Consider the following 20,127-nt stretch of genomic DNA (forward strand, 5'->3'; position numbering starts at 1 on the left):
GGGGCGGCCGATACCAGGCTGCCCACAGAGCTGCAGGCTGTGGAGACAGGACCTGGGATGTGTGTGCAAAACCCTGGCACGTTACAGAGTGTGTGAGAGGTTAGGGTGGTAATGTTGTCGGGAGTTTGGTCCTGGGGGCAGACAGCCCTACCTCCGCCGTGGATCGGCGGCCAAGCCGCCAGTCGCTTGTGTCCATGCTTGTGAGGCGGGAGAGACCCTGCACCCGCCTCGCAGCCACGTGGCGGCAGCAGAGCGTGTTGGGGCCTGTCGGGTAGCCGAACAGCCCCCCGCCCCAATCCTCAGCCTCCGGCCCTGTGGCGTCCAGCTTGATTGTCTAGAACGGGGCGGGGGGGTCTCTCTTTCCTGGAACGCAGGCTCCCTGCAGGTGACCCTGACTGCATCTGCTCGTCTTAAACCAGCACTAGACACGCTGGGTCCTGCGGGTCAGCGTGAGGAGGGAGGACGGTTGTCCCCACCACAGGGCGGGAAGGGCAGGACTCAAACCAGGCTGACGGCTCGAGGCCTGGGCTTTTCCACACCCCCTGGGCGGCTCCAGATGGGACCACCAGGAAGCACCTGGCCTCGGAGGCAACTCGTGTGCGCTGAGTGGAGCCGCCTCGCTAATTCACGGGGGAATGAATCAGGGTTTAATTACTGGGAAGGCACCTTGGGTGGAGGATTTGTGGGAATTGCTACGTGCCTTCCCGATGGCTTCACACAGCTGGTTTCTCCCCGCGCGGCTGTACACCTGGCAGGGGCAGCAAACGGGCCTGAGGGTCTCTGTCCTGAGCCACCCAGTTAGAACAGGGCTGGGGCGTAAAGGATGGCGGGCCCAGGGGTGCCCTCGCAGACCCCACCACCCAGGGAGCCTGTCTTCTCCCAGCGGTCTGGGCTCTGGGCGGGCAGTGGGGACCACATCTCAGATGACCTCTGCTCTCTCAGCCCCCCGCCCCGCCGCCTCTCAGCTGGCTTGGACACCCAGCCCTGGCAGGGCTTCGGCTGCATACGGGGAAGCGTTTGTCGGCTCGTCTGGTTGGTGCGGGCAGACCCAGGGCTGCAGTCTCGGATGAGGGTCCCCATCTGTGCCCCTGCCTGGAGGAGAGGGGTGAGCCCGGGCTGCTTCCCGGCTCGTCCTCCCCGTCAGGAGCCGCCTGCGGCTTCCTCGCCCCTCAGCCGGTGCCCTCTGCCCTTCTGCATCTGTCCTTCCGACACTGGCTGGGGAGCTGACTGCCTCTCTCGTCCCCCTCAGAGCTGAAGAAGCAGGTGGAGAGCGCGGAGCTGAAGAACCAGAGGCTGAAGGAGGTCTTCCAGACCAAGATCCAGGAGTTCCGGAAGGTGTGCTACACACTGACGGGCTACCAGGTGGACATCACCACAGAGAACCAGTACCGGCTGACCTCCATGTACGCCGAGCACAAGACCGACTGCCTCATCTTCAAGGTAGGAGGCGCTGCACACAGCCGTGCGCACAGGACGCCGACGTCCCCCCGACGGGCGGCCAGCCTCCCCGAGCTTGGCACCGCAGCCCGGACCCCCGCAGGAAGCGTCCGCCCCCAGGCCCCTCACGGCCCTCCTCCTCGGCGTTGGCCCCGTCCCTTGGGGGCAGCAGGGCGGGGGCTCCAGCGTCAGCAGTGCCCGCGGGAGGGCTGAGTAACGGGGTGAAAGTCAGGATCGGGCCAGGGAGGTGCCCCTGGTGCTGCCAGGCGTGCAGCCGGACGGCGGCGGACAGGCCGAGGGAGAAGAGCTGCCAGACCTGTGCCACTCCCGCGGCCAAGGGCCGTCAGGCTGGGGGGTCCCTGCTGGCGGGAACTCTCAGCAGATCACTGGCATCTCTACTTGCTGGTCCCCGAGGGCACTGAGTCCCAGACGGGAAGCGCCCTGCCCACGGCTGCTGCCTGCCCGCCGGCTCAGGGCAGGTGCAGAGTGTGAGCTGAGGACGGGGAGCAGCCGGAGAGAAGGTCCACAGCGCAGACCGGCGGCGCCGTGCAGGGTGCCCGCGGCCCGCGGGGGAGGGGAGGTGCGCTGAGCCGCCTCGGCCTGCGGCAGCTGTGACCCCCTTGGCCAGCTCACTGGACTCTGGGGGACTCAGGGCCCTTCCCACCCTGGCCCCGGGGCTCGGAAGGGCTTCCCTGGAGAGCCGAGCCTCCGTGGAAGGGTCTTGGGTGAGCTGGCGGGAGCAGAGGCCGGCCCCGCGCTGCCTCCCAGCTCTGCCACCTGAGGCTGGCGCACAGGTTCCCGCGGCCGTGGACCGGGCTGGGGAAGGATCTCAGGTCACGGCGGTTGACTTTATTTTCCCAAAGGTGATTTTTCAGGCAGGAGGAGGGTTGAAGGCAGAGTTAGAAATAGCTGCGTTGTTGCAGGTGAGGGCCCTCAGGTGTGTGCCGGGGTGATGGAGGGCTTGGGCTCAGCCCCCGGGCTCTGCTCGGAGAGCTGCGGCCCGGCCCCTGCTGCCGCGTGGGTGGGAGCTGCCTGCCGGTGCCGTTCCATTCAAGGGAAGGCAGGAGCTCAGCTCCAGCTTCTTCCCGCAGGGCCCGGCCCCCTTCCTACCTGCTCCCCCGAGGAGTGGGGCTGGAGCCTTCAGAGCGTTCCTGGAAGGATTGTCCCGCGTGCGCTGGCAGCCAGGACGCCTGTTGAGCTGAGCAGGTGGTTGGGAGCTCCCAGAAGCTCCACGTGTGGGCAGGCCGTGTTCACGGCCTTGCTTCTCCTCCCTGCCGTCCTGTCTGCTGTGGTTCACAGGAATTTTCCTCCCCTCCCCTCTAAAGCCCCGGGGACGGAGAGCGCCCCATGGCCAGAAGGAGGAGACTGACCGTAAGAACGGCCACAGGGCACAGCTCTGAGCCTGCGGTGCCCGGCGGGCAGTCGGGTTTGCCGGCCGCCCCTCTCCTCCCTGCCTGGCCTTCGTCGGGGCCCGGCCTAACCCAGGGCCTTGCAGGATTGGACTCGGGCGACAGGCAAGATGCCGGACACAGATTCTAGAACGTGTCACACCGAGCTCGTGGCCGGCGTGGCCACTGTGCCTGTCTTAACTGCTGAGCCGGAGCTTCCAAATCTATAAACCGGGGATGCAGTGACATCCTCCTGCGGGGGCACACAGAGACCCGTAACGCTATGAATGCACGGTGTGGCCGGGCCCCCACCCGGCTCCTCGCCAGTCCTAGATTTACTCGCCCCAGTCTCCCGAGGCCCGAGCCTGGCTCGGCTCCCGCCGCAGTGAGGGCTGCGGGCACGGAGGCCGGGCTTCGGTGTCCCCGTCGGGGAATGGGCACATGCCTTCCCCACGGGGCTGGTCCTGTGGGTCGTGGCCCCGGCGAGGTCTGGCTCGTGTGAGGGCGCCGGTGCCCCTGGGGCCCTGCTGTGCCTTACGCTGACCTGCGGCTCTGAGCCACTGTCCGGGCCCTGCCGACCGCTGGTGTTCAGGGACGGGCACTTTCTCCGCTCACTGCCCAGAGCCGTAACCGGCGCAGACGTGGCACTGAGTCAGGAGGTCCCCAAGGCTGGAGCTCCTTCCCGTGGGCACCGTCACCCAGAGTCAGGGCCGTGAGTCCAGAGAGGCGCAGGCGGGGCCCTGCTCTCTGGGACACCGACGGGACCGGGGCCCAGGGACCTGGGCGGGAGGTGACCCCTGCCCCGTGTGCGTGCACCCGCCCGTGTGGAGGGGAGGCGGGGAGAGGAGCTGGGTCCCTGGGCCCTCCACGAGGGGGCGTGCCTTTGTTAGAAGTAATGAACCAGTGCTCGTGTGTTATGGCCGTAGAGTCCGTGGTTCACCTCACGTGTCGTACGGTTCTGTGGCTTTTGACAAATGCGACTGTCAGCGTCCCACGGAACACTTGCACGCCCTGAACACCCCAGCTCCGTGGTCGCTCGCTGTCTCCGTGGTTTTGCCTTTTCCAGAACGTGGAGGCACACAGTCTGTGGCCTGCTCAGCCCGGCTTCCTTACTTAGTGATTCGCACTTGAGGCGCCTCCAGGGTCTTCTCTTGACTCGATGACTGACTTCGTTTTCGCTGAGTAATCTTCCACTGTCTGCGTGGACCGCAGTTCATCTGTACCTCGCCTGCTGAAGGACACCTTGGTCGCTTCCAGGTGTGTCTGCGTGGACCGCAGTTCATCTGTGCCTCGCCTGCTGAAGGACACCTTGGTCGCTTCCAGGTGTTTCTGCGTGGACCGCAGTTCATCTGTGCCTCGCCTGCTGAAGGACACCTTGGTCGCTTCCAGGTGTTTCCGCGTGGACCGCAGTTCATCTGTGCCTCGCCTGCTGAAGGACACCTTGGTCGCTTCCAGGTGTTTCCGCGTGGACCGCAGCTCATCTGTACCTCGCCTGCTGAAGGACACCTTGGTCGCTTCCAGGTGTTTCCGCGTGGACCGCAGTTCATCTGTGCCTCGCCTGCTGAAGGACACCTTGGTCGCTTCCAGGTGTTTCCGCGTGGACCGCAGTCCATCTGTGCCTCGCCTGCTGAAGGGCACCTTGGTCGCTTCCAGGTGTTTCTGCGTGGACCGCAGTCCATCTGTGCCTCGCCTGCTGAAGGGCACCTTGGTCGCTTCCAGGTGTTTCTGCGTGGACCGCAGTCCATCTGTGCCTCGCCTGCTGAAGGACACCTTGGTCGCTTCCAGGTGTTTTTGCGTGTTGTTAGCACTTACGGGTATAGCTGCTACAAACAGCTTTAGAAACTTTTCCGGCCACTTAAACACGCAAGCTCGTTCTTAGCTCGCAGGCGGTGCAGAAGCAGGCCGGGAGCTGGATGCGGCCCGCCGCCTGGGCGTTCCCGCCCCGGACACGCTGCTTCTCCACTCAGTGCCCCTTCCCTCCGACCCTTACAGCCCAGCTTGGGCGCGGCCTCCCGGAGAAGCAGAAGCCGCCCTGGGTCCCTTCGTCCTCCCAGCCTGGCCCCGATGAGAGCCCATCCTCGGGGCCAGGCCACTCCCAACACCTGCCAGGGAGCTGGTCTAGTTCGGGGCCTGGCCCCGGGTCCGGATTGGGCGGCAGGTTCACGAGGGGATTGGGCGGTGGTTCACGAGGGCCCAGGAGCAGGGCGCAGGGTGAGCATGAGGCCGGAGAGCTGCCCCGGTGGCCCCTCGCCACATTCTGCCGTGGGCCATCCTGGGCGGTGCGTCTGCTCCTCCGTGCGGCCGCCTCAGGGCCTGGCCCTCAGCCCCCTCCGCATCTGGTGTGGCCCAGGACTGGCAGTGGTCAGTGTCTGCCGCATGGAGATGACTTTTGGGGCATGGCTGTGAGAACGTCCCGTCAGGTCGTGGGACGGCGCTGGACTCTGGGCCAGAGCCACGGAGCTGTGGCACCTTCACGTGGCTTCGTCCGTGTGCCGCCAGGGCGTGTGGACGTGTGTGTAGGGGACCCGGCGCTCAGACACGTGCACCTTCCCCATCTGCCTCTGTCCGGTTGTGCCCGGGTCAGTGCACCTCCTGGGGGGCCCCACGGGCACCTGCTTCTGAGAAATCAAAATGCAGGTTTGGGGGAGCGCCGAGGGGTGGAGTCCCCAAGCGGCTTTCCAAGGCTGCGAAGTACAGGTGGTAGGGAGGCGGCTGGGAGGGTCCCAACCCCCCAGGAGCCGGGCAGCCGCCAGGCCATGTGTCAGCCCCACCCATCTCGCACCCAGAGCTTTCCCCTCACGGCCAGACCGGCAGGGATCCTGATCCCGCCGTCTGGGATCTTTGCCTGCCCCCCGGGGCCCCGCGAGGTGCTGGCCTGAGGCGGAGGGGACTGGGGCCCACACAGACCCGAGGCCCTGCCCCTGAACATCCTCCAGCACATCCCTGCTTGCTGGGCCCTGAGGATGGGCAGAGCCGGCTCCGTCCCAAAGTCATCCAGTTGTCAGGGGACAGAGGCTCAGGCTGAGGCCCCCCGTGGCCCTGCTGCCCGCCCTGGAAGGGGCCAGGTGTGCAGGCTCCCTTGAGCGTCCCCGCCTCCCCTTATTCAGGCGGGTCTTGCCGGGGGCAAGTGGACACAGGCCACCTCTGCTGCCTCTGGACGTGGGCGTGAGCCTCCAGCCGCCTGCCCCTTCCTTTTGAAGCAGTTGGGAAGGAGCGGAGTGCGTGTTTGCGGGCCTGCCCTCACCACGCAGGGAGCAGACCCCTTCCGCCATCCTGGCTTACAGGGCCCCGCACCCCGTGGGCCCTGCCCTGGCACCAGGCACTGGGACAAAGCCGGGCCCTCAGCGTCCTGCCTGCTGGACACGGGCCACCAGCCTCCTGAGCTCCCGGGACAGGGCGGGAGGGCCGAGAGGGGCAGCCCCATGGAGGTGATATCAGGAGGAAGGGAAACTGGGGGGCGGCGGAGGCGACGGGCCTCCCAGGTGTCTTCGGCCCTGACCCGTGCCTCCCTGGAGAGGGTCGCCCGGTCCCCGGGGGCAGGGCGGGAGAACGGACCAGGCAGAAGCTGGAGCCGTGGGACTGGCGACCACGCGGCCTGGCCCAGGTGCCCGGCGCAGGGCTGGGGCCGGAGCAGGTCAGTGGGAGGGGCGCCTCAGAGCTGCCGTGGCGACAGCTCTTGCCTAGAGGTGGGAGGTCGCAGGGGCTCAGAGGAGCAGGGACGCCTCACGGCCCCCGGGCTCCCCTCGGCAGGTGCTGACCTGGACCCCGCCCCCCACGCCAGGCCTCTGGACACCGTCGCGGCCGCGCGTCACTGGGGCTCCTCCTTGTCCAGGGACACCTGGCCTCCGCCCAGTGCTCACAGCCGCAGGCTGGGACTTGGAGGCTGGCGTTATGCTGCACGGCAGAGAGTTGGGACAGCGGCTCACCGGGGCGAGCTGAGAGCAGAGGGCCTGTGATGGGGCACCGTGGCCCCGGCCTCTCAGTGGCTGAGCGGGCCGACCAGCCGGGTCCGGGCGGCGAGCAGGTGGCAGGCAGCCCCTCGTGGAGCTGGCGCAGGGACAGTCCCCTGGGGCTGGTTCCCTGGCAGGTGGCTTCCTGGAGACTTCATCCACAGGCTGGGGCCTTCGTATCGGGAGAGGGGCTGGTCCGAAGCCGGGACCCCACCTTGCTGAGGCTGGGCAGGGAGGTCCTTCCCCCTCTCCGTTCTGCCGTCTGTCCCAAGACCCGGGCGTGGAGTGCGTGGTTTGACGGAGGTCAGGCACCGGGAGCAGTGACTGATGCAGTGACCCCCCCCACCCACCATCTGTGCACGAGCGCCGAGATGACCCCGGGAAGGAGGTGGGAGAAGGCTGGCTCCGCAGGCACCGGTGTCCCCACAAGGACTTCGGCCCCAGCGGCTCAGACCTGTTGGACCCCAAGCCGGCGGGGGGCCTGGCCCTGGCCACTCCGACCCCCGGGCCACTCCCTGGGGTGCTCTAGGATCTGGTGGCATCTTGTAACTGAATACGGTTCACCTGTGATGGGGCCAAGGCGCAGGCAGGTGAGATGCAGGTGTGGGTGACTTCCGGGCCGCCCGGGGCTGGGTGTTGGCTGGGCTCCCAGCCCCACGCTGCCCCTGGTGGGCGCCGAGGCAGAGGCTTGGGTCTGGGGGCGGGTGGGCTCCAGCCAGCAGGCAGGCGAGCGGGACAGGTGGCCCTCCCGTGCCCAGCGGCTGCTGGCAGGTCTGCTCGCTGAGCAGAGCCGTGTCCCTCAGCTCTCCCCCCGGCCCACCAGCCCCACCCCAGGGTGGAGACGGCCAGCAGAGTCAAGCCAACCCTGGGCTTAAATCCCAGCAGCGCCTCGGCCGAGGGCCCTGGTCTCCCCGGAGGTGCCCGTGAGGGGCCAGGCTTGCAGTGCCGGTGGCCAGCGGCCCCGGGCCAGCTCCTGGGCGGGAGGTGGCGGGTGTTTGGCTGTAGCCCTGCCCGCGTCAGGCCTGGGGTGCGGTCTCGCCCAGCTTCCCCACCCTCCGTGGTTCACCTCCGTGTTCAGAGAACAATCAGGCCTCCAGGTGCCCAGACTACCTGGTCTCCCCGTCACCTTGTGGACGAGGAGGCAGACCTCCTGGGAGGGCCGTGGCCCCGGTCACTCCACGCCGAGCGTCCAGGAGCTCGAGTTGGAGTGTCTGTTCCGAGTTGGCTGAGGGACAGGGAAAGCGGGGTTTGCTTCGTCTTCTTTTGTCTTCGAAGCGGAAGCGCTGGCCGTCGGGGCCCTCGGCCGCTGCCTTGTCATCCGCGCGTAGACCCGACCTGACTGTGACCCCGGTCGTGCAGGGGCCCTTCCCACCCAGCTCAGCCCGGGGGCCGGCCTGGGTGCCGTCCCCTCCTGGGCTGCAGTGAGCAGGCGCAGTCAGCCTCCAGGCCCCCGGCCGCTGAGGAGCTGGATGGCGGCCCCCAGGCTCAGAAAGCCCTGGGGCTCCCTGGGAGGAGGGCCGATAGCCCGCTGGTCTTGATGTGGTTTTCCCGCTGCCCACGCGGCGTGGTTCATGGACCAAACCTCTGCTCCGACCTGGGGCCCGTCACGGGCTGCTTAGGAACCGTGTCCCCTTCGACAGGCCTGGTAGGAGGGCGCAGGGCCTTGCAGCGGCCCAGCTCTGGTCTCCGCGCCGCCGGCCAGTGCCGCTGTGCGGTCAGCCAGGGCCTGGCTCAGAGAGGATGGCGAGCCGGCCCCGCCAGGAAGTGGGGGGCTGAGAGCTTGCGCCGGGGGGCCGGCCGGGCAGATGCTGTCCTTTCTCCTTGGCTTTCTCCCCTGCCAGGCGGTCGGGACCGTTCACGGGCTCCTGTCTGAAGGAGCCGACTTGTGGGGCCTCCAGGCTCCTGCTGTGACAATGAGCTCCAAGTAGACGCTGTAATTTGAACTTGCCTGTCTTGGCTCCACTGAATTTCAAGTGCGTTGCTCAGAACGCGTGCTGACTTGCGAGCCTCGCGGATCTGGCTGGGCAGGCGTTGCAGTGTCTCAGGAGGGGCACACAGTGTGCTCTGGCCACGGCCCATCTGCCCGGACACACCTGCCTCCTGGGAGGAGGGTGAGAGCCAGGGCTCGGCCTTATCCGGAGGGCCCCCCAGCAGAGCTGCCGCTGCCCGTGTTTGCCGGGCCCTTCTGTGGATGGGGGTGGGCTTGTGGGGGGGCCTGGAGTTAGGTTTGGGAGCTGTGGGGGTCCCAGGGCACGGCCCTCAGCACAGGGCAAGGAGAGGCTGGCAACGTCGGGATGAAAGTTGACAAAGACGGATAAAGAACTGGCCGACGGGCTTCCCTGGTGGCGCAGTGGTTAAGAATCCACCTGCCAATGCAGGAGACACGGGTTCCAGCCCTGGTCCAGGAAGATCCCACATGCCACGGAACAACTAAACCCGTGCGCCACAACTACTGAGCCTGCGCTCTAGAACCCGCGAGCCACAACTACTGAGCCTGCATGCCACAACTACTGAAGCCTGTGCGCCTAGAGTCCGTGCTCCGCAACAAGAGAAGCGACCTCAATGAGAAGCCCGTGCACCGCAACAAAGAGTAGTCCCCGCTCGCCGCAACTAGAGAAAGCCCGCATGCAGCAATGAAGACCCAACGCAGCCAAAGATAAATAAATTTATCAAAAAAAAAAAAAAAAAGAATCGGCCAACTTGGCGTAGAGGGAGTGCTGCGTTCGGGCTCACTGGAGGCGGTCGAGAGGAGGCTGACCTGGGTTGGACTACATGACAGCGTCTCCCCAGGAAAATGAACCGTTTCCTTCCTGTGTCCCTGGGCCCCTGGCAGTGTGAGGCAGCACAGTGCAGTGGAAGAGCTGGTTTCAATTCCATCATCTTGTGCAAAGGCCCTGTGGTCCAGGAGGCCTGGGCAGCCTCAGGACTGAAGCCAGGCCATGGGGCTGAACCCCAGGGTTGCAGAGGAGCCTGGTCTAAGGGAAGGCGGGTGAGGGCCACGGCCTGGGAGTTTCGGCAGCGTTGGCCCTTTGTCCCAAGAGCGGTGCAAACCCATTCGGGAGTCTTTAAGGAAAGGGAGTCACGGGCTTGATTTGACATTCAGAAGCGAATGTGAGGAGGTAGTGAGCGGAGCACGCAGTCCGTGAGCCTTGCCCTGGCCCTGCGGTTGCAGCAGCAAACCCTCTTCCAGACGGTCCTAGTGGGGGCGGGGAGGGTTGTATGCACGGGGAGGGCGTCCAGCAAGCCTGAGGAGCTATCAGACCCCAAGGGCCCTGAGCAGGCCTGGGGCCCACGTCGCCCTCCTCACTGCCCCCACTCACCTGTCAGCCAGACACAAGCTCACGGGTATGTGCAGCTTCCTAGTTACGGAAGCAGCTGTAGAAGATCTGTCAGGCTCAGGAGTGCAGGGAACGCCGTCGGTCTCACGCGCGGGTCCCGGGCAGAGGTCACAGCCCCTCGCCTTCTCGGAAGTGCCGTGGCCGCGGAGGAGGAAGATGTGGGCTTTTCCAAGGCAAGACCACGTGATGGGCACTGCTGTGTGGGTCAGTTTGGGCCGCCGTAGACCACGCCACAGACCGGCGGTCTGGAGCCTGGACGTCCAAGCCCGGTGCCGACGGGTCATTCCAGGCTCGCAGATGGCCACCTTCTCTGTGTGTCCTCACGTGGATTCACTGTGCACGCACTGGGAGGCGGCGGGGGTGGGGGGCAGAGAGCCCTCTGTGTTTCCTCTTCTCGTAAGGACGCCAGTCCTCTTGGATCAGGGCCCCACCCTGATGGCCTCGTTTTACCTTCGTTACCTCATTAAGGGCCCTGTCTCCAGATACAGTCGCTTGGCTGGGGGGGCCCTCAACACATGAATTTGGAGGAATGCGGTCCAGCCCGTAACTGTATGCAGCATCTCCCTTGTTTCGTCAGTGTGTATTCGATGGTCATGCAAGTCAGTACACGTCTGTAAAGCTGGTGGCCTTGATTCTCTAGGCCTGGAGAGATCGGAGCCTGAAGGGGAGACCCACCGCCCCGTGGGCGGAGGGGTAGCAAAGGTCAGCCCGGTGTTTGCTGAGCCTGGGCCTCTCATTGGGCTTTAGCGACCCCCTCAAACTAGAAACCTTTCAGCAGCAGGGGGCCCCACCCAGGAGCGCCCCCTAGCCCCGCCCCAGAGAGCCGGTTGCCTCCTCGTCCTCGAAGATGACCCCCAGGGGGCTTTGCCCGAATCCTTCACACGCACCAGACCCTCAGCCAGTTCCTGCACCCCCCCTTGCATCCCCCGTCAGCCCATCGCCCCGCCCATTCCCTCCAGACGCCAGGCCTCACCTCGTCCCCACCCACACCCCCGCCTCACCCAGAACTTGGCTCAAGAGACCCTCAGACCAACTCCTTCCCCAGGCCCAGGGCAGTCATCCTTCCCTGGTCACAGGGACACCTGATTCGGGGCCATCAGCCTGGAGAGGGCCCACCAGCACCAGCTCACAGGCGCCTCTGCCAGCCCGTAAGGACTCTGGGGCTGGCGCCGTCCGCTGCGAGACTGGACCCCGGTCCCGAGGCCCTAGAGGGCACTGGGCGCCGCCATTCCAGCTCATGGAGCCACCAAGCCCCCAGCGCAGGACCCCCTGCGCTTCCCTGGGGTTGGGCCTCTGCCTCCGAGCCGAGGCCGAGGGCCGGGCCAGACGCAGGCAGGAGCGCTGCCGTGAGACGGAGCCTTCGCTGGCCTCGCGTGGCGGTCGGTGTGGGTGCCGAGTCTCCAGGGCAGCCGGTCCGATGAGCGTGCAAACTTCATTAGTTCACGTCAAAGTTTGTGGCAGGTGTCTCTCCGGGCGCCTGTACGAACCGCCTCTGGTTGCCAGGAGGACCGGCCTTCTCGGCAAGGTGACGATGGTGACATGGGACAGCCTTCTCCAGCCTCTCAGCTCCTCCTGTGTCGTAAAGAGACTCCTCTTCCTGGCTGGCCCCTCCTCCGATGCGCCGCTGTTGTAAATAACATCAAAGCATTTCTTTCCAAGGAGACCGAAGGGAGCGTGGGGCTGGGGTGGGGGAGGCGTCCTGAGACAGGGCACGGCACGGGCGCCGTGGAGCGGGGGGCTGGGCCAGCCTCTGCTGTCCGTCTTGGGGGCACAGCTGTGGTACAGGGGGCAGGACGCCATGCGGGGCCCGTGGGGAGCCCCCTCGGGGAGCTAGGGTCTCAGAGGGCCTCCGGGGGGGCTGCGTGCGGGCTGCACCCCTAGGGCAGTGTGCCCTGACTCTGACCCCTGATGGAGGTCTGGACCCGCCAGCTCTGCAGCGGGAGAGTGTCCTGTTTGCTGTCGCGCTCGCTCACTGCCCCACGCGCAAGCCGGGATCAGGAGGCACGCATGCCAGGTCCAGGGTGGGCGCCGAGGTGGAGTGGGCTCCCCTGGCCAGCCCTGCCCCTCAGGCCCGCCCAGTCACGGCTCTCCCCTCCGGCTTCACTGAGACACGGGGATGGCTCTGTCCCCCCAGCCACGTGGAGCCTTGGCCTTGGGCCCCAGGTTGGCGGATGGAAAGTGGTCCTGGCGTCGCTCATGGGAGGAGCAGCGACAGGTCTCCTGGTCTGGGCTCTGGTGGCTTCTCTCTTCCACAAGGTCCCTCTTGTGATCCTTGGTGCGAGGCGCACAGAGCACCCACCGAGGACGGGCGGACACCCCCCCGGCAGAGTGACCGTGGGGCTGAGCCTCGGCGTGCACCCCCGTCCTGCGGACCCAGCGGGGCCCCAGGGGAGAAGGGAGGTGACCAGGCGCGGCTGGTAACTCACCTGTGAACCGGAGCCCCGGGGTTCGGGGGGTGAGGCGCCTGGACCGGGTACTGGTCCCCCGGGCAGTGGGGCTGGCGCACACTCAGCTTCCCCAGGGCCAGGGCCGTGTTGGGGGCTGGGCTTCCCCTTACGCTGGGGGAGGGGATTTGGTTTCAGGGTCCGAAATTCTCAGATAAAGACAGATGTTTAAAATCCCCAGGGTCGGCACGGGTCCGGGACAGGTTTACAGCTGAGGGAAGAAGCTCTGAGGAGGGTTTGGGCGGGCGGGCGGGCGGGCGGGGCTGATCTCCCGAGGAGAGCGTCCCAGGCCGGAGCTGACGAACTCTGTGTGTGAGGGACCAGCTTGTGAGTATTTTCGGCTTTGCAGGCCGTGTCGCCTCTGTCGCAGCTAGTCCGCTCTGCCCAGGTCACGCACGTGCAGCGGAGGGCGGCGTGGACCCGAGGATCGCGACCGTGTGCCCGTGATGTGTCCTTTACAGAACAGCCGGCGGGTTCGGCCTACGAACCGTAGTTTCGCTGACCTGTTCTAGGAGAGCGGGGTCTGCTTGCCAGTGACCACGGCAGCTTCCCAAGTTAGGGAGTCATTTCGCGCGTGTCTGTGACAGCTTCAGGTGCGCCGGGCTGAGCCGTGCGGCCCCTGCAACCCCTGCCGCTCATCCTCTACTGGACGAGTGAGAAAAGCGGGTCCCCTGCTGTGGTCTGACCCTCCAGAGCCCTTCCTGGGGCTCCAGCCCCTACGTCTGGCCTGTCCCCTCTCTGCAGCAGCCACGCGGAGGCCAGGGTCGGGACGGCTCAGCATGGCCTCTGGCTGGCCTCACCTTTGTTGCTCCCGGTGGGCTCTGTGGACCCGTGACTGGATTTGAACCCGCTCCCCAGCCCCTCTTCCTTCCTCCCTCCTCTGCTGACACCCACTTGGCGACGGGCCAGGCTGGCCAGGCTCTGGCTGCCTTAACTCCTGCCCCGCCACCCTTCCCCCGCAGTGGGCTGGGGAGGGTGGAGCCCCTGGTCCTGCACCTGCCGGGGCTGGCGTGGCCGTGGTGTCTGGCTCTGGTCCCCGCCCCTGCCAGCGGACGGGCCTCGGGCTCAGCCCACCCCACACGTGGACGAGGGCTCGGTGCCCCTGCTTTGTCTCTGTTGAATTCATTTTCATAGTTGCTCTGTTTATAGCAAGGAGTGTTTGTTTTCACGTTACGGTGGTGACATAAAGCTTCTTTTCAAGCTAAGTCTATGTAAGTTGGTAAAGATGGTTGATTTAAAGAAAAACGTTCAGTAAATGACAGAGCTGGCAGGCGGCACCCACAGACACCTGCCACTGAGAAGCCTGCTGTGGGCTCACTCGCTCGCTCCCCAGCAAGGCCTGCGACGTGGCACGACTCCTTTGTCCCAGATGAGGTTTCCCACATTTGGAAAGCGAGCCAGCTCCCAGCTAGTGGCGGCCAAGCAGGGTGGCTCCAAGGCCAGCCCCACGGCAGGTGCAGGGCCGCAGGGGCTGAAACACGCAGACCCTGGGGCTGGGGGCCCCACCGAGCTCCCCAGGACAGTGAGGCGGGCAGGAGCCGGGACGGAGCGGGGGGGTGGGGTGGTCAGCCCGAGGCCGCCACGGCCTCTGGGACTGAAAAGAGGAAGTCCCTCTGCGTCATCTCTTTATACACAGTGCGAAGCCTGTGCTCGCTCTCGGGGCTGGGCCGAGTGGACCCCGTGGAGTCCAGGCTGGTCTCGGGAGGGCCGGGCAGGACGCCCGCAAACCAGGCACCGCCACATGCATCTCCTGCAGCCTCAGCTCCTCCCACACGCTCCCGTCCACGCCGCTCAAGACTCACTGGCCGCCAGGCTCCTCCTGGACTCGCCGAGTGCGCTGCCTCAGGACCCTTGTATGTGCCGTCGCCCTGCCCTGGTGCCTGAGTGCCCCGTCCAGGGCTCTGCTCAGAGGCCGCCTCGTGCACAGGCCCGTCGTGACCGTCCTTTCCAGAGGAGCCGTTGCTCTGTCCAGGGCCTCCCCGGCTTCGTCTTGTGGCTGCTGTATCACGTACCTGTTTACTTTCTGTCTGCGCCACTGGAATACAGACGCTCGACAAGAGCAGTAACTGTCCGATTTGTTCCCAGTTGTGTCCTCAGCACGCAGGGCAGAGCCGTGCCTGACCCATAACAGGCCCTCAGTGGGTCCTGGGTGGGTGGACAGTGGACAGATGGACGATGCAGAAGGAAGCGATGGGCTGTCTGCAGGCCCTGCGAAACTCACGGGAGGAGCAGACGCTGGGGTGCGCCTTGAAGGCCGGGGAGCGTCTCGGGGGAGGAAGGCTCCACAGGCAGAGGACCCAGCACAGGGAGGTCTGAGCCGGGGAAGCACGACACTCGCAGCGGGTGCGGTGGCCACAGTGCAGGCGTGGCATTGCTGCCCGTGTCTCTGGCCTGTGTCCAAGGCAGGTGGAACTGCAGGGAGGGCGGGGGGTGGGTCTCGCCTACTGCGATGGACCCGCTGTCAGGTGCGCACCTGGCTGGCCGAGTGCTAGGCTCTCTGCGTGCGTGTCTCGTCTGTCCACCCAGCAAGCTCTGAGGTGGGCTGTCCCTGTTCCACACGAGGGGACAGAGACTCAGAAGCATTGGCTGCCCAAGGGGGCTTGGGGCCAGGCTACCGGCCTCGGAGAACATGTCACCCTCCGTCCCCGCTCACACGGCAGTGCCCTGATCTCGTGCATCACCTCCCAGAGGTGACACCTGGGCCGGCAGCCGTTGGCACACACTAGCCTGCATCTTCTGAATCGCAGTACATGGGTCGTGAGGAGTTTCTAGAACCTGAGAATGCCGGCGCTCAGACCCGCCCAGAGCCGCTCTAAGCCAGCAGGTGGGTGAACCCATGCCCCCTGGAGGCTGGTGCCCGTACAGCTCCAGAGCGGCGGGAAGGGGCGTGCGGGTGTGGCCAGGGATGTAGCCGCCTGCCCTGCTGTGTGGGCATCCAGCCTCCCGCACCCTCAGGAGCCTGGGATCTGGGAGGGAGACTGTGGAGACAGGTCCCTGTGGCCACTCCCGCCCCCTCCCCACTCAGCGTGAGATGCCACAGCCCCGATGCCAGCCTGCCAGCTCTGACACCCAGGGGCCCGGTGCGTGTGCTCTGGGACCCCCGCCCTTAATGATGGGCGCTCCGGCAATGATTTCCCCAGCCCTCAGCCTAACCCCATGGTGAGGAAACTCAAGTTGAAATTATATTTCAAATGTTAAACCAACCAAATAAAAAAAACCCAATCACGTAGAAACATGCATTTTCAAAACACCATTGTTTGTTCTGTCATGATTAATGTAAGCAGGGAAGGAGGTGTGGGCTCTGCAGGGCAGCCGGGTCCAGCGCCGACACTGCGCCCATGACTCGCCCCAGCGTCTGGCAGGTGCAGGGCAGGAGGAGGAGCCCAGCCTCAGAGCCTTCCTCTGAGCCCAGACCTGCAGGTCCCAGACCCCACCTGTGTTTCTGACCGGGAGCCTGAGAGGGTGCCGAGCTAGCTCTTCTGACCGGGTGCCAGTGTCCTGGGACAGGCGTCCCCTAACCCAACCCAGCCCCAAGGTGAGGCCCGGCCTGGTTGTCCCCCTGGATGCACCCTCTCTCTCCAGTGCTTCCTTCCCACTCATGGCTCAGCCTCCCTCTCCTTTCTCTCCCTGGCAGCCTGACCTGTCTGCACTTTAGATCAGCACAGGAGCCCACCTGGGGAGCCTGGTTAAGAGGCCATGTTTGTGCAGGATGGGCTGTGTCTACTGGTCAGGGGCCAGTGAGGAATAAGAGTGATTCAGCCAGTACTACCCAAAGCCATCCACAGATTCAGTGAGATTCCTATCTGATTACCCATGGTATTTTTCACAGAGCTAGAACAAAAAAATCCTAAAAATTATATGAAACCATAAAGAGCCCAGAATTGCCAAAGCAGTCCTGAGGGAAAAGAACAAAGCTGGAGACATAACCCTCCCAGACTTCTGGCAGTACTACAAAGTTACAGTAATCAAAACAGCATGGTATTGGCACAAAAACAGACATATTGGATCAATGGAAAAGAAATAAACCCACTCACCTACGGTCAATTAATCTACGACAAAGGAGGCAAGAATATACAATGCACAAAAGACAGTTCCTTCAGCAAGTGGTGTTGGGAAAGTTGGACAACTGAATGTAAATCAATGAAATTAGAGCACACCATACACAAAAATAAACTCAAAATGGCTTAAAGACTTAAATATAAGATACGACAACATAAAACTCCTAGAACACAGGCAAAACATTCTCTGGCATAAATTGTATTAATGTTTTCTGAGATCAGTTTCCCAGGGCAGTAGAAACAAAACCAGAAATAAATAAATGGGATCTAATCAAACTTACAAGCTTTTGCACAGCAACGGAAACCATAAGCAAAATGAAAAGACGACATACAGACTGGGAGAAAATATTTGCAAATGATGTGACTGACGAGGGCTTACTTTCCAAAATATACGAACAGCTCATACAACTCAATAACAACAACAACAAAAAAACCCAATCGAAAAATGAACGGAAGATCTAAATAGACATTTCTCCAAAGAAGACATACAGATGGCCAACAGGTACAACAGGAAAAGATTTTCCGCATCACTAGTTATTAGAGAAATGCAAACCAAAACTACAGTGAAGTATCACCTCACACCGGTCAGAATGGCCATCATCGAAAAGTCGACAAATAATACACGCTGGAGAGGGTGTGGAGAGATGGGAGCCCTCCTACGCTGTCGGTGGGAATGTAACTTGGTATAGCCACTATGGAAAACAGTATGGAGGTTCCTTAAAAAACTAAAAATAGAGCTACCATATGATCCAGCAGTCCCACTCCTTTACATATATCGGGACAAAACCATAGTTCGAAAAGATACATGCACCCCAATGTTCACTGCAGCGCTATTTACAATAGCCAGGACATGGAAGCACCCTAAATGTCCATGGGCAGATGAATGGATAGAGAAGGTGTGGTACATACATACAATGGAACACTCCGCAGCGGTAAAGAAGAATGAAATAATGCCATTTGCGGCAACATGGATGGACCTAGAGATTATCGTACTAAGTGAAACAAGTTAAAAAGAGAAAGACGAATATCATATATCACTTATATGTGAAATCTAAAATATGATACAAATGAACTTATTCACAAAACAGAAACAGACTCACAGATGCATGGACAAAGAAAACAAACTTAAGGTTACCAAAGGGGAAAGGGGGATAGGTGAGGGATAAATAAGGAATTTGGGATTAGCAGATACAAACTGCTGTATTTAAAATAAACAACAAGGTCCTACTGTAGAGCACAGGGAACTATATTCAATATCCCGTGATAAACCATAATGGAAAAGAATATGAAAAAGAATATATGTACACGTATAACGGAATCAGTTTGCTGTACACCAGAAACCAACACGTTGTAAATCGACTGTACTTCAAAAACATTTTTTTTAATAAACTAAAAAAAAATGAATGGTCCGTCCACCTCCAGAAGCATCGCCAGGCACTCGGGGCGCGGTGCCGCCTGCGAGGGCCGGGTAGCAGCTGTCCTTCCCCCGTCACCTCGCCTGGGAGGGAGACTCGAGCCACGCAGACAGAGCCCCTGGCACAAGCTGATGCTGGAGGGGTCGTCTTGTGGGGACCTTGTTGGAGAGAAGGGAGTCCTCAGGGCGTCCTGGAGTCTGGCCGCCCCGGCCCCCTTGCCCAGACAGGCACCCGGAGCTGTCTGCAGCGGGGGCCCCTACAGGCACTCGGGAGGTGCTTGTTGGAAACACATGGGCCCCGTGGGGGTGACCGGCGGGTGTGAGGAGAGGCTGGAGGCAGGGGTCAGGACACCTGAGCGACTGGTCCGCTGGCTGCCCGGGGGAGGATGCTGGGGGCGGGGCATGGCCCATCCCTGCCCAGACCCATCATCCTAGGTCTCAGGCGCCAGGCCTGACGTGGCAGGAGGTACCACATGCTCCTGCCCACGGGGTGAGCAGGTGGCCCTCAGCCCGGCCGCCAAGCCCCGAAGGTGTCCTGCAGGCGCAGGGGGAGGCTGGGTCTCCCCCTCGTCCCCCGCTCCGACTGCCCCAGGCCCCCAGCCGTGGCAGGTGCGCTAGCCCTTCCCTGACGGGTGGCTGGTGACGCTGCTCATGGGAGATTGATTCCCTTCGGTGAGTTCCATCCTGGTGGTGCCGACGGTCTCCTGGGAGAACGCCAGACCCTCCAGGGAAGGACTGCGGCGGGCAGGGGGTGGGCTGCAGCCAGAGGCCGCTGGGGCTCCCTCCAACCGTCCTGGTCCCGGGCTGCCTGTCTCTGGGACGTCTCAGGGTCACGGTGCACATGCAAACGCGACGGGTTTCGGGGCCTGCCCGGCGGCCGTGCCGTCAGGCAGCAGTCTGTGTCTCCGTCCCCCGAACTCCTGCCGCACGCCCCCTGCTAATCCTGAGGGGGCCCCCACGCCCGGAACGGAAGACCTCAGTGAATGTCCGGTGGATCCCAGCCACCGTCGTGCCCGTCACCAGGCCTCTCCCCACCCTCTGTCCCCTGAATCCAAGGGCTGCCCACGGGCGCGCGCGTGAACCGTGAGGGGTCTGCCTGCCTCTGGGGGCACTACTTCCAGGCGGCTGGGACACGCGTGCTCAGAGCCCCAGCTCCGCTCCCACTGCCTCCGAGTGCCCCAAGGGCCTTGCGCAGGGGTCGGGCCGGGAGTGGCCCCGCCACGGACGCCGAGTGATTTAGCGACGTGATTACTTCCTAATGCAATACCTCACGGAGCTTTTTATTAGATTTTCTCCCTTTCCTTCCAAATGCTCTTTGGAAATAAACACCTGGGGCTGTTACACTTTATATCACTCAGTTTAATTAGCTTTTAAATCACATAATATCACCGGACCGCTCTCAGATATCGGCTGTCTGGGCCAGGCTGAAGGACCTGGGTGTCGCCCCACGTGTCTGCCCCTGTGAGGCCCTCGCAGCCGTGACTGGGGGCCCGTGGGCCTGCACCTCTCAGACGGGACACGGGCTCCACGAGCAGCCTTCTCCATGTGGCCTGAGGTCCAGGCTCTGCTGCGATGGCCACGTGCCCCGCCCCGGTTCCTGGCAGCAACGACAGCGGCCTGGAAATCCGAGGGGTGGGTCGGAGCCCCCAGGAGCCTTGGAACCGGGCGCGAGGCCCAGGAAGGCCACTCAGACAAGGCCAGTGGGAGTCGTGTTAGGACAGACCCTGTGCCAGGTCGCTCGGGAAATTAGGTTCCCCCGTAAGGTCACTCACTCTGACGGAAAATTAGGCGGTATTTTCCTAACCGAGCGTGGCTGTCGCTTCTTGGAGGGGAGGGGGCCTCCTGTCCAGCATTTCATGGTGTGTCGTGAAGTCAGCCGCGCCCCGTGTGCGCCTCGTAGGAAGCCCCGTGCATCCGAGGGCAGCCCAGGTCGCCTTCCCCACCAGGTGGGAGGCGGGAGCCCCCCGACCTACCCGTCCTCTCGCGTCTGTCCTTGGTCCCCCTTTAGGCCCAGGTCGGGGGTCTTCTCAGGGTCCTGCCCGAGGAGCTGCCCCCAGTTCTCAGCTGTGAGACCAGCTCAGCACGGCCCACACAGCCC

At 63.5% G+C, this 20,127-nt stretch overlaps 1 protein-coding gene across 5 annotated transcripts in view; it reads left to right on the plus strand.

The window, feature by feature from the left end:
• The window catches only part of MAD1L1 (mitotic arrest deficient 1 like 1), a 315,793-nt gene that overhangs the window by 279,155 nt on the left and 16,511 nt on the right, over positions 1-20,127 (plus strand). For all 5 annotated transcript variants that reach the window (XM_060032547.1, XM_060032548.1, XM_060032550.1 and 2 more), the window contains one exon: positions 1,250-1,440. In XM_060032547.1, the coding sequence (XP_059888530.1) occupies positions 1,250-1,440 (191 nt within the window). The remainder of the gene's footprint in view (positions 1-1,249; positions 1,441-20,127) is intronic.

This window comes from Delphinus delphis, chromosome 15 (genome assembly GCF_949987515.2).
Source record: "Delphinus delphis chromosome 15, mDelDel1.2, whole genome shotgun sequence".
Taxonomy (NCBI): Eukaryota; Metazoa; Chordata; class Mammalia; order Artiodactyla; family Delphinidae; genus Delphinus; species Delphinus delphis.